The 18,567-nt window shown below is 32.3% G+C and overlaps 1 protein-coding gene across 29 annotated transcripts in view; it reads right to left on the bottom strand.

Annotated features, from left to right (window-relative positions):
- Positions 1–18,567, bottom strand: part of PHF14 (PHD finger protein 14) — a 231,232-nt gene that overhangs the window by 18,521 nt on the left and 194,144 nt on the right. For 3 of the 29 annotated variants that reach the window (XR_012432625.1, XR_010585764.2, XR_012432629.1), the window contains one exon: positions 1,679–1,815. The exons of 23 other annotated variants lie outside the window; for them this stretch is intronic. Coding sequence is in view for 3 of the 6 variants with exons in the window: in XM_065542276.2 (XP_065398348.1) it covers positions 1,763–1,815 (53 nt within the window). In the remaining 3 variants the exon portion in view is untranslated. The remainder of the gene's footprint in view (positions 1–1,678; positions 1,816–18,567) is intronic. 3 more of the 29 variants (XM_065542276.2, XM_065542274.2, XM_074035431.1) reach the window with 1 other exon arrangement.

The raw sequence follows: 18,567 nt of genomic DNA on the forward strand, positions 1-18,567 counted from the left end.
GACATTTGAGACTTTGATACCAGTTTGAACTCTTAGAATCTAAGCAGCCTGAATCATTGTCAGAAGACTCAGCACAGGAACAATATATCCCATAATTAATTTGTGTTACATGTTTCACACGCACCACATACAGCCCAATAAATATCTAAAAATATGCTGATTTCTAGAAAGCTGTATAGAAAACTTGGTAACATTCTGTTTCCTGGAAAAAATAGAGGATTCTAATATACAAATAAATCTCTATGCATTATTTAAAGTAAGCTTGACTTAAAAATTTAATGATGCAAATTAAAGAATGAGAAGAAAGAAATAAAAATTCCCACTTCCTTGCTCTTTCCTTTCCTACTTTCTTCTTTTATTCATTCAGTAGTTACGTCATGAATTCTTATGATGTGCCACATGTTCAGGACAGGGAGGAGAACAGAGGTGATCTCCATTCTCAAGAAAATTATACACTTGAAAGGCAAACCTGCGTTCAATTTATGCCTCCGTTCTTCTTTATAGCCAGCAAACACAGAAACCTTCATGTTTCTTTAGCATATCAAATTATTTTGTTATAAAATGTTTCCTGCACAACAGTAACCATAACTATAACCAGTAACAATAACCATAAGCATTCTAATGCTTATTGTAGCTCTCTTGGATGTTCTTTCCCCATCCCATTCTCCTCCCTTCCTTCTTACCAGACGTGACCAATACAGTGAATTGAATATTAATCACTCTCTGGCATATTGTTATACCTCAACATTTCATATGAATGTATAATGCTATGTAAATCTTCCATGACTTGCAATGTATTTTCAACATTACATGTATATATTTATCCATGTTATATTTAATATAACATATATGTTTTTCATATCAAAAGCTAGCCTCACACACCAGAAACATTCAAGTTAAAGTAACAATAAATATATCACTATTATTTAATCTTATTTTAGAGATGTTAGCCAACACAAGCAGAAAACAGATATGAAGTATAAAAATTGTAAAAGAAGAGGTGAAACTATCCTTACCTGCTGTATACTTAGAAATATCAAAAACAATCAATTGAAACACTATTATAAACAAGATAATTCAGTGAGAATCTGTATTCACACATGTGGAAAATCATCAGGAGGTAACAAAAAATAAAACTACAGATTATTCAAGACAACTTTTAAATTCTGTATCAGTATTCTTTTATTTATCTCCCTAAATTTCAAGACTGATTAAAAGGAATACTGCCCACCAAGTGTAGTTCTAGGAAGAGCAAATTGATATATTAAGTAAGTAATTTGCATTCAAAAGATAAATCAGATGCCAAGGTAAGTTGCAATAGATTGTCAACAGATTTCTAGACCATTTTTCTTTAAAGGGCTGTAAGATGTGAGAGCTAGAAGGTATCTTATTTAAAAATCATTTGATCCATTTTTTTGTTTGGTTTGTAGATAGAAAAGTCATTCCCAGAATACATAATGAACTTCCTCAGAGTCCCATAGCCAATTGGTAGAGTTAGAATCTGAATTTAGGTCTTCTAAGTTGTAGTCAGGAATACATTGCCATGGTGAGTCAGTACTGACAATAATGAGTCAATATGACTTTAGATCAAATGATGGCAAATCAAGCATGTTAAAAAAAAATTTGTGTGTGTGCATCCTATGAATACATCTTTTTAAAACAATTGTCATGACCTTACCTAAAACATCTACATGAGCACAGCAGAAAATGCACAGGCTTTGGTGTCAGACAAATCTATTTTGAATCCTGCTTTGGCACTTACTATTGGTTTGACTCTGTGAAAGGCACATGACCCCTCAGTCTCAGTTTTCTTACCTGTAAAATGAAAACAAAACAAAACAAAAAAAGCCCTATTTCAAAGAATGACTTTGGGTTTAAATAAACAAAAATGATTAGGTATGCAAATTATGCTAGTAAAATGTTTATAACACAGTAAAAGTAGATATTCAAAACAATGTTAGCTATAGTTATTATAAAGTTTAAAATATATTTCCAAAAATTGCGGTTCAAAGTTGAGCTCAGATGCAGAGTTGATGAAAGTGCTTTTTCTTCTAATTAATATAAACATTTTGCTTCCTTTTCTAAAAGTTGTTATATTTTAAGAATTAAACTTATATAAATGTTTATATTTGTTTTGTAACCTACAAATGTGTATCTATCATGTGTCAGGTTCGGTTCTGGGAAATGGGGTAACAGTGGTGAACAACAGCATATCATCCTCATGGCCTTAAATTTCAATAGAAAGAGGCAACACACTGTTAACAGATAAATAATTTCATATTTTGATACAGTGAAAGAAACAGGGTAAAGGGACAGAAAGTATGGGAGCACATGTTCTCTTAGGCAAGATAGTCAAGGAAGCCCCTCTACAAAAGAGCTGACATTTGAGCAGAGACCTGAATGATTTGAAGGAAACAGTCAGGTACTGATCTGTGAGAAGAGAATGTACAGGTACAGGGAACAAGGGCAAGGGCCCTAAAATAGAAATGAGCATGGCATATATTAGCAGCAGAAAGGACAGGATACCTAGCATAAGATGAAAAATTACGTTGACTACATAGCCCATAATGGTTATTTGATTTGCAGTGAGAAGCCACTGGAGGATTTAAGAATTTAAATAATATGATTTGCTTTTGGGTTTTAAGCTTAATCTGGTTGTAGTATAGAGAAAGATGGGTAGAAATTAGGAAAGAACACAAATACAGAGATAAGGAAGCAGTCTATTGCAAACAGATCAGGAATGATGGTAACCTGGAGTACTGTAATATAGTCAGAATGGAAAGAAGTATGATACACTTTGGAATTAAACAAAAGAAAGTAATTAGGAATGATTACTCTGCTTCTGGTTCTCAAAAATGATGAGACTAAGGTGGGAAAGACTGTGGGAGAAGTAAATTGTGATGGGAATAGAGAAGAATCAAGAAAACAATAATTCTATTTTAGTAACATTAAGTTTGAGCCAATCTTTAGTTATCTAGTGGGAATGTCAGGCAAACATTCGAATATGTGAATTTAGATCTCGGAAGAAGAGTTTGTGGATGGTATTACACATTTAAAAGTCCCCCAAATACAGGTAAAACTGCATGCAATCACTCAGGGACATACAAATAGAGAAGGGCCACAATGACCAAGCCTTAGTAATACAACTTGAGCACAAATGGAGAATTCAGCTAAGAAAACTGAGAAGGGTCTGCCAGTTACAAACAAAGAAAATTAGAAGTCATGAAACCAAGAAAAGAAAATGTTTCAAGAAAGAGGGAATGGTCGACATTGTTAAATGACATTGAGAGGTCAAGTAAGATTCAGACAGAGGCATAACTATTGGGTCTGACAAGAAAGAGATTGTAAGTGACATTAACAAGAGTCATTGTAGTGGAGTAATGGGGACCAAAGACTGTTCAAAATAGCTAAAATAGGGAATGAGAGATGCTATTTTGCACTTCACCCTTCCTCCTTAATTTCAGGAACATGGATAATAACTGGAGCTGTAGCAGCCATCTTCGAATCATAATGGAAAGACCAAAAGAATCATGGTAAAAATCACTCCTGATGGCCTTGAGCTGCTATCTCTGGACTTCTTAAGTGTTATATTTTATATGTCCTATATTTAACCGAACCTTTCCTGCAGCATAAAAATATATCCTGTACACCCAAACAACACATATGGCTCTCTATCCTAGTTTCTCAGTTTTCAGTTTGAATAAAAAATAGGCTGGGTGTGGCGGCTTATGCCTGTAATCCCAGCACTTTGGGAAGCCGAGGTGGGCAGATCCCTTGAGCTCAAGGAGTTCGAGACCAGCCTGGGCAAAACTGCGAAACCCAGTCTCTACTAAAAAGTACAAAATTAGCCAGGTGTCATGGTATACGCCTGTATTCTCAGCTACTCAGAAGGCTGAGGAGGGAGAATTGCTTGAGCCCAGGAAGTTGAGGCTGCAGTGAGCTGTGATCGCACCACTGGACTCCAGCCTGAGTATCAGAGCGAGACTCTGTCTCTAAATAGATACATAAATAAATAAAAACCAAAAAAGCTGCGTCGTTGATTTGCACAAAAGTGAGTCAATTGCATTTATTGTAAACAACATGCTTCATCATCTTTTTATATTTACATGTCCTAGTTATGCTGGAAGTGACCATGTGGAGCTAAATGTATCTATGAAAGGAAAATCTCAAACATAGTAGAGTTCTCTAAATGCTTCTGTAAAAATGTACATATATGTTGCCCTATACCCCCAACCATAGATAGATACTCAAATTTAAATATCTCAATTTCAATTTAGTGTCCTGAGAATTCTCTCTACATGATTGTAATCAGGGGTATATAATATTTTGTAGTCTTTCACGTATTTCTTAAAACATTTCCAATTCTGGTGAAAAGGAGAGACATGGAGGTGAGGAAATGGAGGTCCTGAGTCTAGATAACTATTTAGAAATTTTGCCATAGTCCAGAAATGGGGTAACAGCTGGAGAAGGGATGAGGACAAGGTTAGAGTCTCTGAAGAATAGAATCTGTTAAAACATTTGTTTGTCAAAGAAAATATTGAAGAAGAAATACCTCTTGAAGGAACAAAGATATTTCCCATCTGATATTCCTGTGGCATTAGTCTCTAAAGTCTTAAATCATACTAAAATTATTTTAAAATATAATTTTGTAATTTGTAAGTATATATGAATATATTTGTAATGTATGTAAATATATGTGAAATATTCTATTGAAGGAATTCTGACATTTTCACTGTAAAGCACTAGAAACTGTCAAAAAACAGAATATCTTGACCATAGATTTTCTAATAAAACATTTAAATATAATAATGTAATTTAATTAATAATAGTTTGTGATAAATTTAGGCTCAACATATTCAAGAGTTATCTGCCATTGCTTTTAAAAAAATTAATGAGAATATAAATTATGCTTTTACATTTTCCTCAGTTTGCTTTCTGATGATAATCCAACAAGTATAACATATGGTAATGTCTAATGTATATGATAGAAGTAAAAGAGCAGAAAATTAAAAGGTTTAGGCATCTATGATGTTAATTTACTGTTTTAATAAAATAAGATCATAACAATATTCCATATATCTACAAAGCATGTGACTTTTCATGCTCATTAGTATATTTCCTTGTGGTACAAACAAAAGCACAGTTATTTGATCAGAGAAGTAGTTCTTTAGTTTGATGAAGTATATTAATATAATTTTAAAATAAAGTTGCTATTGAAGTGCTGCTTTAGGGCAATGGTAGTGTTAAAACTGGAAAAAATGCTTTCATAATTATAAAAAGTGAATCAGCACCTTTATATTATAAGAATCTGGAAATGCTCAATTCTTTTCTGCTTATAGTGAAGTAACTGCCTAATGAATTTGGAGATTTGCTCATTTTCAGTCTATATAAGTTTTAGCAACAATAATTATAGCATAGTGACTTTTTAAAAAATGTGAATTTTTCAGATATGAAGGATATATGCACAATCTAGGAAGAACTGTTTTTCCTCCTAGAGCCTCACTGAAATGGCCAACGGAATTTTAAAAAATAAGAGCGAAAAAGAGAGCAAATGAGGACATACACCTATAATAGTACTGAAATGAAGGAAAAACTTCTACCACATTTAAAAAATATCAAGAATATTTTGCTGGGACCTTTCAAACCAGATGAATTCCCCTGCCACCTGCACCCCTCTGCTGAGGATTTAATTTTTTTTTAAATCATTTTTATAATTGTGGTATAAAATAGACATAATATAAAAATTACCATCTTAAGCATTTTAAGTATACAGTTCAGTGGTGTTATTTATATTGTTGTGAAGCCATCACCATCATTCATCTCCATAACTCTCTCTTGTAAAACTAAAACTCTGTTCCCGTTTGTACCACACAAAATACCCTATCCTCTCCTTTCCCTACCCACTAGCAACCATTACTCTACTCCGTCTCTATGATTTTTTACTACTCTTACTACCTCATATAAGTGGAATCACAGTATCTTGTCTTTTTGTGGCTTATTTTACTTAGCATAATGTTCTTAAGGTTCATTTATGTTGTAGTACATCTCAGATTTTCCTTCCTTTTTTTCTCCCACATCACCACAAACATTTATCATTTGTGTTATGAACATTCAAAATCCTCTCTTCTAACTTTTTAAGAATATACACTAAATTACTGTTAACCATATTCAACCTACAGTGCTATAAAACATTAGGAACATTAGTAAATATAATTATATATTATTATATAAATATCATATTATATTTAATTATATTTTATATAGTATTATAAATTATAGTGCTACAATAAACATGGGGTACAGGTACATAGTTCATAGATTACAATGCTGCAATAAACATGGGGTATAGGTACATAATTTAAAATTATATATTATAGTGCTGCAATAAACATGGGGGTGCATGTATCTCCTCAATATACTAATTTCTTTTCCTTTAGATAAACACCTAGTATTGTGATTGCTGGGTTATAAGTTAGTTCTACTTTTAGTTTTTTGAGAAACATCCATACTGTTTTCCATAATGGCTGCATGAATTTACATTACCATCAACAGTATACAAGATTTCCCTTTCCTCTGCATCCTTGCTACCATTTGCTATTTTTTGTCTTTTTGGTTATGGCCATTCTAATTGGGATGAGAAACCTCATCATGGTTTGATTTGCAATTCCCTGATGATTAGTGATGTTGAGCATTTTTTCACATACTTATTGACTGTTTGTATGTCTTCTTTTGAGAAATTTCTACTCAGATCCTTTTTAAAATCGGACTATTTGGGGTTTTTTTGCTGTTTAGTTGTTTTGAGTTCCAGGTATGTTCTATAGAGCACTTACTGGGTGAATACTTTGCCATTACTTTTTTTTCCCCATTTTATAGGTTGTTTCTTTATTCTGTTGATTGTTTCCTTTGCTGTACAGAAGCTTTTTAGTTTGATATAGTCCCATTTGTCAATTTTTGGTTTTGGTACCTGTTTTAAGAGCACCTTGGGTTTTTCTTCCAGTTTTCATGTCACTTGTCTAGATACATTTTCTACACCATAAACATCAAAAGGATAAAAGTTATGACCTGCAAGAATACTAGAGTATTCCCCTGTACAATTAGTGGGTGTTACACTTACAAGATGCTTAGTAGGTATTTGTTAAATAATGGTAAAAAGAAAAGCTAGGAAAACATACACCAATATGCAAATAGCAGTAATCTCTGGAAGGTAGGTCATGACTTTTATTTTCTTTATCTTTTCTTTATTTTTCTGCTTTTTCCAAATAATCTATAATAAACATGCATTATTTCCATAAAGAAAACAAAATAATACAGTCAAAAATGTATTATTTCTTAAAGTGACCTGTCACTTAATTCCTTATTAAATAAATCATAGATAAGGAACAATATAAAAAAATTGGCTGGGCATGGTGGCTCATGTCTATAATATTAGCACTTTTGGAGGCAGAGGCGGGAGAATCACTTGACCCCAGGGGCTTGAGACCAGCCTGGACAACATAATGAGACCTAGTCTCTACAAAAAATAAAAATAAATTAATGTTTCATGGTGTTTTACAGAAAACATTTATGCTAAATGAAGTTTATATATTTTATTTACAAATTATTATAGCATATTATCTTCAAAAAATTATTTAGGCACACATTTTAGTACTATAAACCATAGTTCAATATAATTTTGTTTTTCCATTGTTGAAAAAGCCAATTATCAAGCCAAATTTAAGAAATATAGATTCCCAAAGCAAGGCAAATATTTCTGACAAAACTAAAATGCTTTATATTCCTGATTTCTAAGTGATGCGGATCAAATAGATAACTTTTTCCTATTCTATACAAATATTTCACTGTACAACAAGATATAAGCAGTAGTAAATTATAGGGCTACAATTTCTGTGTGGGAAGAAAATTCTAGATTTTTTTTTTGACTGATAGTTTGTATGATATTAGCCAATTAACCCTTAAGTCATTAAAGGAGTGTTATCAATGTATACTTAGAATAACAATTTGTTTCTGAAAACTTACAGTAGAAAACTGTAATCTGGCCACATAGGAACTATTTCATTTATATTTTATTGCATCTTAGGAGTTTTGTGAAAATCTTGGATAGTTAACAAGTGACTAAAGCAAACTCTTACCATCATTTATTCCCCTATCAAACCTAACAGGATCTTCTTTATACTAAGGTTTATGATGATGATAGGTTAAACTTGTCACAAGCATTTTTAATACTGCTTTTTTACTTTAATATATGGAAGACACATTTTCAAGAAGGAAAATGCTGATGTTATCTTGTTTATAAGCTTGCTGCTGAAATGATTTAGATAGTTTTCTTTTCTACATGATATCAGAATAAGGCACTTCTTTTCAAGCAATGAATGATAGATGATACTTCAAACTTATTCTGTTTGTATTTCCTAGTCCAGGAAAATGATAAAACATAAATATTCTATATAAACAGAACAGGCACAAGATGCAGATAAAAATGATCCATTATGGAGCAGTGAATAATTGCTATGTGTATCACTATAAGAACAGAAAAGGGCATCAAGTATTTCGACTAGCTTTAAATTTGAAGATACCCAAGTTTACTGAGAAAATAAAAAATCTGTAATTTTATATGTTGGGATAATATGTGTTTGTGGTTCATAATTTTTCATTGATAATAAATTTAACATTGTTGTCCACATTTTGGAGAAAGCTCAATAAAACTATTTGCTTTTACTGAGAAGCATATGCAGCAGTAAAACTAAAAACAATGAAAACCCCTAAAAATTTAAAAAATCCCAATCTAAAAATAAGCAGTGAAGCTATTTGCTTATTTAATTTTCTGATTTCTAGATCTTCAAAGTATGGCCATTTGAAATTTTCTAGGTAAATACTTTTGGTAATTTGAGTAAGATATGCTAGTATTTTTCTCTCACAAAAGCAGTATTTATTTTCAATTGTGACAGATGAGACAGTAAGAAAAAGGCAGTATCAAGTAGGAATAAAAAACACCTGTATCAATAATAAAGTCATATAAGTATGAAAAACTTACAGGTGTTAGACACAAGTTCAGACTAGGTTTAAAAAGTGAAACACAAAAATACCAATAATCAGGTAGAGATTTACATACTGTCACTGATGCAACATGGATCTATTAATAATTTCAAGGAATGAAATCTGTACATAAGATAAAAGTTCCCTGTAGGAAACATCTACCGAATTATACTCTTGATGCAACTTAGGCTATGATATAACACAATGCAGGGAACATTTTAAAATAATTTATTTTATATCAAAACAATGAGAAAATATTTTTACTTTTTCTGCATATAACAAACAATAAACCCAACTAGCATAATCATACTGCAAGATATATATACTTTTTGGGAATTGCGTAGGCACTGTAAGAGATTTTATCACAAAATGAGCACTGGATTCTGTACTATACAGGGGAAAGACCATTAGACTTGGAGACAGAAAGTCAAAGTTCTTATCTGGGCATGCCCCTACTTATTACATATCTTCAGACAATTCATTTACAATCCTTCTGAACTCTGAATTTCTTAATTACAGAGATAATCTTGAGGGAAACAAGATCTAAAAGAATTTGGCCAGTTGATCTAAATTTAAGTTATACAATCTCAACTATGCTAAATGAATGAGAAACACAAGTAAAACTTAAGGTGTAACTAGATTGATATTTTCCTAAAACAACCTTGGAGAATCAATTCATTCCCTGATGAGGAATGTAAACTCAGGAGGGTTAAGGAATTTTCCCAGAGTGACACAGCTAAGTGGAGAAGTAGATATTCAAATCCAGGTCTCTCTTACCTTCATGTTCCTCAGAACATATTTTATTTAATTTCTATTTTACGGAAACAGACATGAAAAAGGAAGTTACCTAAAACATACAAATGTAACAAACAGGAAACAGTATTGGCTTTTTGACATTTACATGAAGAAACTGATCATATATCAAAGCCGCTTCCCAGGAATTAAACATTTCTCAGTGTCAGTAAGTACTTGGGAACAATTTCAGATAATGCCAGCATTTGCATTCTACTGCCATTCTACTGGCATAAAGCTCTTTATTTTATCATAAATAGTATAGAAATTTCAATCCTATTATTTGACCATGTTTAAAATCCTATTATTTCAACTTATTTGCTTGAAATGGTAGTCTCTTTAAATATTTCTGTATAGTATATTCTTGCAATTATGGATTATATTATTTCTTTGTATAAGAAAAACAAGAAATTTATAAATCCATAGCTCATTATTGCTGAACAAAGAAAGATCTCATCACAAAAGCCTGAAAAAACCCTACACAAAATTAGCAGTATAGGCAAAATATTACTTTCTCCGATACTGTATATATTTGCTTCTATAACTGCATTCACATACCTAGATACTTAGCAAAAAACATATAGACTTACATATCAGTCATAATGTACTATAACGGCCAGTGCACACTACTCTAAACAAAATGTAGATTTACTAAGTTGTGAACAACATTTGTTTTAAAGGTGAAATTGAATAGGTAGAATAAAATAGGGTATATTGCACATAGTGAGGATAAAAAAAGTTTTATTTCAGTGTGGGGGTGTATGCATGTGTATATATGGTAGGGTTGTATAATGGGCTATGTAGGGCTGTGTCTATGGGTATGTGTAGAGTTGTTTGTAGAGATGTATGTACAGGGGTGTGCAGGTGTTTGAGAAGGTTTATGTATAAAAGTATGTGTAGTCATGTTTAGAAATGTGTATAGAGGTGTATGTAGGGATGTGTACAGAATGGTGTGTAGCAACGTGTAAGACGTTACAGGGTAACTTGTATTTCTTACTGTGAGTTCTAGTCAAAGACCTCTGGAAGTTACTGCTCCAACCAACCAGCTTGTTAGACTGGGTCATTCTCACTATTCTAACAAGAATCTCGAAGTTAATGTCATGATTATATGGACTTGCTGATCACAATGATGTATTAGTATATTATTAGGAATAGTACACTAAGTCATACCCTATGGAAAATTTTACTCAATTTTCATCAATTCTATAAACATTTACCTTAAGTTTTATTTTGTACCTCAGAGAGTACCAAAAGTTATCTGTCTTATATTTTCTAGTTTTTGTAATTTATTTTTCACTTCTTTCAGAAACCAAGGTAAATGACTGACACAATACACACTTGACTTCCCTTTTAAACCTCCAATACTTTAGGGTTACTGTGAAATAGATACATTCTTCATTTAAATATAATAAAACTTGGTAAAATCCTTTAAATTTGATTTCAAACCAAAGGCTGATGATTTCTGTTTGTCTTTAATTTCTCACAATATAAAATTCATCAAAGTGTGACAATTAGTTAACTCCATTAGGCTAACTTGATTATATTCCTACATAGGTCAATATGTAAAGTTATTTAAATTGAGAACAGAGCTTATAAAATTAATCTTCTTATATAATGCAAATGACACTAAGTCATGTATTAAACACTCCCCAAATAGCAGAAGAAACAGGTGAGAATACATTAAAATAAATACAGTGATTCTGGATGGTGAAAGATAGATGAATGCCTAATTTTTAGAAACACCAACCAAAATTATTTAAACATTTTCTCTCATTGTTTTTTAATAAATCTGTAAATTTTAAAACAAATTATAAAATAATTCACTTCTATGATAGTGGCAAATTTTGTGTTAAATTACTCAAAATTGCTTTCTACTGTCAATTTCAGTGAAACTAGAAGAACATATTTTTAAAAGCAAAAATTTTCATATGTATATAAATATTGTGAATATGAAAACAACAATAATACCATTTGCAGACCTCCTTGCTCCCTGAGATTTTTATAATATCTTCATGGTCTTAGCTTGTATTAGATATTTTAAAACTCATTCAGGGAAAAAAAGAAAATATTTGTTTTAGAAACATCATCTTCCCCAAGCTACCAACATAGGAAAAAAATGTAACAACCATCTGTTGGTATTCAGATAGGTTACTTGAGTTCCAAGTAACACAATGAAGCAAATGACAGTGAAGCAAATGACACTGAAGTTGAGTATAAAATAACAGAAGTCTTCAAATTGTAAAAGCAAGGAAAATACAATTAAAAACACATTATTCCCACTCTTTATGTTAAGACTGAGTACTTGTCCCTCACAATCTCTTTTCTAAAAACTTTAAAGAACTTGCACAAATGATATGCAAGTGAGATAAATTTTAGAAATTAAAATATTTGTTAAGTATATGATTTACATAATGTTATTGTTTTACTTTATTCTGCCAAATAGTTCCTTGTTTAGTTTAATTATCACAATTGATGCTGTTAACACAAGTGAATCTACTGTTTACTTCTTAATTTAATAGTACGCTCATTGTGTGTAGGGCACAAAACTGGCTTTGCTTGAAAATAATTTTTAATGTTTACTATGTAATAATAAGGGATAAAGTGGGTAAAAGTTGATAATGCCAGTGTTTATCAACTGCTTTTTTTTTTTCATTATCACCTTCTAAGGAGTCGCTTTAGAAATACTTTTCCGGCCAGGCGCGGTGGCTCAATGCCTGTAATCCCAGCACTTTGGGAGGCCAAGGCGGGCAGACCACAAGGTCAGGAGATCAAGATCATCTTGGCTAACATGGTGAAATCTCGCCTCTACTAAAAAATACAAAAAATTAGCCGGGCGTGGTGGAGAGCGCCTGTAGTCCCAGCTACTCGGGAAGCTGAGGCAGGAGAATGGCATGAATCTGGGAGGCAGAGCTTGCAGTGAGCTGAGATCGTACCACTGCACTCCAGCCTGGGCGACAGAGCAAAGACTCCATCTCAGAAAAAAAAAAAAAAATATTTTTTCCCTGTCTCCTCATGAAATTTTAATGTCACAGATATACTGCTGAATACTGCTGATCTGTTTATGTTTATGTGCATAGCTATACTTTCTACATGGAAAGAGCTGGGTATAACGGTTAACTTTTTTATTTAATACAAGATTAAGAATGATTCAACAGGGTCGGACGCAGTGGTTCATGCCTGTAATCCCAGCACTTTGGGAGGCTGAGGTGGGCAGATCACCTGAGGCCAGGAGTTCAAGACCAGCCTGGACAACATGGCAAAACCCCGTCTCTACTAAAAATACAAAAATTAGCTGGGTGTGGTGGCAGGTACATGTAATCCCAGCTACTTGGGAGGCTGAGGCAGAAGAATCGCTTGAACCTGGGTACAGGGAGCCGAGATTGCGCCATTGCACTCTAGCCTGGGCAACAAGAGCAAAACTCCGTCTCAAAACAAAACAAAACAAAATAAAACAAAAAAACAATTTTTAAGTTAAAATGTAAAAGTGATTAATGTTTAACTTTAGACCTATATTTGCTAAGTAACTTTAAATATGATTTATATAAATTGCTATACATCAAATTATATATACACATTATCAATTTACATAAACATAATAAAGTTAAATCAAGTTTTAAAAAAATCATTCAAAACTACTAAAACTGTAGTTCCAGCTAAAGTAAATGAAAAACAATTAAATAAATGTCTTAAAAATCATTCTTGGTGAACTTTGACTTTTGAAACTTTTGGTTGGTGAGAGAGTAACTCTTAACTAGGGAAATATGCAGAGTTGTCAGACACAAAAGTACTTAAGATCAAGCATAAGAAGTATCCACATGGCCAACTGGCAGGCACTGGCCACCTCTTCTAAAGTAACTTTAAGATCAAGCAATTGATCAAAAGTCCTCCCCTCACAGCCATCTGTCATGTTTTGTGGCAGTAATTTTGTATATATTTTCTGTATTTTCCATGAACTCAATGTCAGTAACACTTGTGTGATACTCAAGGAAGCCTGAGAGATTAAATATGAAGAATAAAATTTTCTTGGGAAGGGTTTAGCTGTGGAGAGTCACCAACCACTTTAATTTTGCATTTTTGCCCCCATAAGAACCAATGTTTGCCCTCACTGAAAATGCATTGCATATGTCTTATAATATTAAGGTCCTAACAAAATGTTAGTAGTGGTTATTTCTTGAATTTTTTTTATCTTTACATATTAACTGTTCTCCAAGCTTCCTATAATAAGCATGTGCTAGTTCATAATATTTTAAAAGTAATTAAAATAATTATTTCCATGTTGATCATAGACATCATAATTAGACCACAAATGTTTGGTCTTAATATCTAACTAAATATCTAGACAAGTCTTTTTGAAACTACAGAATTTCTTGGTCTCATATATCTAACCTTATGTTTATAATAACATTTGTTTATTCACTTTTTTCTTTACCCTACATAACCAAAACATTTGTAGTGTACAAAGTGAAATACACATGATTAAGAATTACAAATGCATTTCTGAAAGTTTTGATACTTTCTAGGATGTTAGAATAGAATATGGCAAAAGACATGCTCATCCTCCACTTTTTTAAGATAAAAAGTAATAACTATGCAAAAGACTTAAACATAGGAAAATGTAATTCATTTTTTACTTGTGAATGCTGAAATGAAATTTCTGAAAATCTGGATTCATTCATAGTACAGAACACTTTACTCTGGTAATTATATTATTTGTGGGTTAAATGATTAAATATGCTAAAATAAAGAGATAAAAACAGACAAAGGCATAACGCCTAATACTGATTTTTCAGCTCAAACAAAAATGAAAAGTTCTAAATTCCTTCAGTTTGCATCTTGAAAAAAAATTATAATTAAAATTCTGACAGACCAGAACTATTTAACAGCATCACTGCCACCACGGCATACAATAGATTTGGTACTGCGGAAGTCACAACACTGACTATATTGACCTTACAGCCTTACATTGACCTTATATGTGATGAGAAATGAAGGATTTTACCATGTAAGAAATGCAAATAGAACTCATCTTACGAAGAAAGGACAAGAAGCTAGGTTTGAAAGATGACAGAAGTGTAAACTATTTTCAATAATGTTACTTATGTATACCAAAAGCTTACCAATTAATTTTTTTCTATCTTTTCTTCTCTTTCTTTTTTTTAATACCAGTTGACTTTAACGAGGAATATCTGAATGTTAATTCTTTATCAGTTTTCATACATCATCCTTTACCTTGGTCAGCCAGCTGAAAATCATGTAAGCTATAAATTAGCTTTAAACAAGCTTTGAATCAGGTTAGAACTGGTTTTCAAATTAAAGAGCCTTCCGTATATTACAAGGTGCTGTCATTCTATTGCCCCAATCAATTCTGTGTGGCCTGAGGTAGAAGGAAAATGAATGCTGTCTTCATTTGCAATGGGTTTATCTCTTACAGCAGACTGTGGAAATATAACCACAGCAATGAATTGAAAGCTATAGTTACATTTAACATTGCCAGTGCAGGAAATCGTTGCTCCTTAATAAAGATGGAGTTTCAATGGGAAAAAAAGGACATTTCTTTACTGTAAAAAAAATACACAAAAATTAACACTGATTAAATTTAAAATAAAGAGCATTTCCGAAAATTATAGTTTAGCCAGCATGGTATCAAAATAATTTTAAATGGTCTTTAAATAAAGAAATGAAAAACACAATAGATGAGGTATTTCCAGTGTTTCAGAAGTATTAATCTATTTACAAATACATTTTTCACCTTTATCTTAATGAAAACCATTTCTTTTCCCTGTGGACATGTGCAACTAAACAGAAGAGTGAATTAGGTATTGGTCAGGTTCACTGTCATCATCACTAGATTCTAAGAAAGTGACAGAACCCTCCCCTCCAAAAGCCCTGATAAGTAGGTATTATTATTGTCTCCATTTTAACATGAGGAAACTGAGGCACAGAGAGACTATGCCACTTGCCCAAGTTTACACAGTTACCTAAATAATTTGATTCCAAGTCTGCATTCTTGAGGAGACTATTTGACTAGAAGTACAGGGACACTGAGTACATCTAAGAAACTAACTTCTCAGGAAACACTTTGTATTAGATGCAATGAGGGATATTGCTGAGGGGAAGTTAGAAACCTTAAAGGGTCTGTCAAGTGAAGAAAAAGGTAGGTTTCATTGCCAGAGGACAAAGATATCAGCATGTTTATGTGCAAATATTCATATTACAGACACATAAGAATGCATTCAGTCTTTTAACAAAAAGTTTACTTGGTGGTCTCTGTGTTGCTCTACCTAATTACTCATTGTGTATCCTTCTATAGTTTGAGTTTACTCATGTTTTTTTGCAAAATTATTTTACGAATTACTTTTCAGCACTAAACTTGTTTTTAATTACTGAACATATTTAATAACAAGATTATGATAATTTCTGAAGTGCTTAATGATAGACTGAACCAATAAATGATGGCTGAAAGAACACTGACCAGAACTGACCTGGTCATAGCTCTGTCATTAACTAGCTGTCAAAAAGCTGTGTGACCCTATGGCTTCTCTGAGGTTACCTCTCCAGGTCTCACTTTCCTCATCTGTAAAATAAAGCACTTGGACGAGATCAATAATTTCAAATTATTTAACCATACAAGTGGCAGTAAAATCAATTTAGTGGATACTGATTACCTTTTTAAATCTAAAAATAACACAGCAAAAATTATCAGCATGTTTTACTCCATGAAATCTTTAAGTTATATAGCAAACAATATAAAATGAATCTTTTATTTAAAAAGTTTGCAAGTCTCTCTAGATGGTATTTCAGGTCCATATTAGCTATTAAATTCTATAATTCTAATAGATTTAAAGATATATCTTTTAAAAACAGCAAAATGTTCACTAATAAACTTTAGATTTCAAGGTCTTTTTTGAACTGAAAATACAGGCAGTACTCAGTTTCTAAACAAGTTAGATTCTACAAGCCTACTGGAAAGTTCATCATTTTAAACTTAGAACATTGCCGAAAAAAATATTTTAAATGGGTTACAGCCCCATCACAAGGCCTATTTCAAATTCTGACTCCTGACAAGAAAAATTTCTCAGGCACTGGATAGTCTTTATTAAACGATTAAAGTGGGAAGGCTAATTTGTCAACTCCTCTTACTACTTATTAGCTTTCTACTTAAGTGATCAATATCCTTAAATTCCTCACTTGGGTCACATGATCCAGGTTAGTCCTTACCTTAATAAAAATTCAAACTCCAAAATTATTTCCCACAAACTCTTCTATAAACTAAAACTTCCTTTTCTATCACTGCATACTGCAATTGTTGTGTTTAGTAGATAAGCATCCAAGAGGAATTGCTTTATGATGTAGTATGTGCAATATAATATAAAGATATGTTTGTGGTTGAGGATAATCCAAGTGTATAATTAGCAGAACTATGAACAGACAAAAAATTTACAGTAAGGACACTACCCTAAACTCCACATTGATGTCATTGCATGTTCTATTTTGAAAAAGGGGTGCCTTACTAGGGGAAGTACTCTGGAGATTAGCTTTTCCTGTCCTCTTCTGATCCCTAACTTCCTCTAAAGGGCTCCAAATAGATTTTCAGTGGCTATAAACTCATGACATAATATTTACAATGCTTTATGATATGGTCTCAATCTAATGCCCAACCATTTTGCATTAAAAATATATTAACTGAAAAGACTATATTTTCTTTACTGAATTGCCTTTGCTGCATTGTCAAATATCAGTTAACTATACTTATGTGGGTCTATTTCCGGGTTCTCTATTCTGCTTCATTGACCTATTCGTGTATTCTTTTACAAATACAACACTGTCTTTATTACTGTAGCTTTATAGTAAGTTTCAAAGTTGGGTAGTGTCCTCCGACTTTGTTCTCCTTTAATATTATGTTGGCTATTACGAGTTTTCTACCTTTCCATATAAACTTTAGAATCGGTTTGTCAAAATCCACAAAATAACTTGCTGAGAGTTTGATTGCACTGAATCTATAGTTTAAACTGAAAAGAACTGACATCTTGACAATATTGATTTCTCCTATCCATGAACATGGAATAGCTTTCTATTTATTTAGTTCTTTATTTCTTTTATTGGAATTTTGTAGTTTCTCTCATACAGGTTTTGTGTATATTTTGTTCGATTCATACCTAAGAATTTCATGGGGGTTTTTGGTGCCAAATCAAATGGTATTATGTTTTAAATTTCACACTTGAATAGACATTTCTCCAAAGAAGAGATAAACATCATAATAGGCATATGAAAAAGTGCTCAACATCACTAATCATCAGGGAGATACAAATCCAAACCACTATGAGATACCATCTCACACTCATTAGGATGGCTAATTATCAAAACGTCAAAAGATAACAAATGTTGGCGAGGGGGTGGAGGAGAAAAGAGGAACTCGTTTACACTGTTAGTAGGAATGTAAGTTGGTATTACCATTATACCATTATAAAAAAACACTATGAAGGTTTCTAAATAAATTAAAATAGAACGACCATATGACCTTGAATCCCTCTTCTAGGAATATAATCAAAGGAAATGAAATCATCACCTCATAAAGACACTTGCACTCTCATGTTCACTGCAGCGTTCACAATAGCCAAGATACAAAAACAACCTAACTGCCCATTAACAGACAAATGGATAAAGAAATTGTGGTATATAAATGTTATTTATCCCTAAAAAAGAATCTTGCCATCTGCCACAACATGGGTGGACCTGGAGGAC

Source organism: Macaca fascicularis, chromosome 3 (assembly GCF_037993035.2).
Source record: "Macaca fascicularis isolate 582-1 chromosome 3, T2T-MFA8v1.1".
Taxonomy (NCBI): domain Eukaryota; kingdom Metazoa; phylum Chordata; class Mammalia; order Primates; family Cercopithecidae; genus Macaca; species Macaca fascicularis.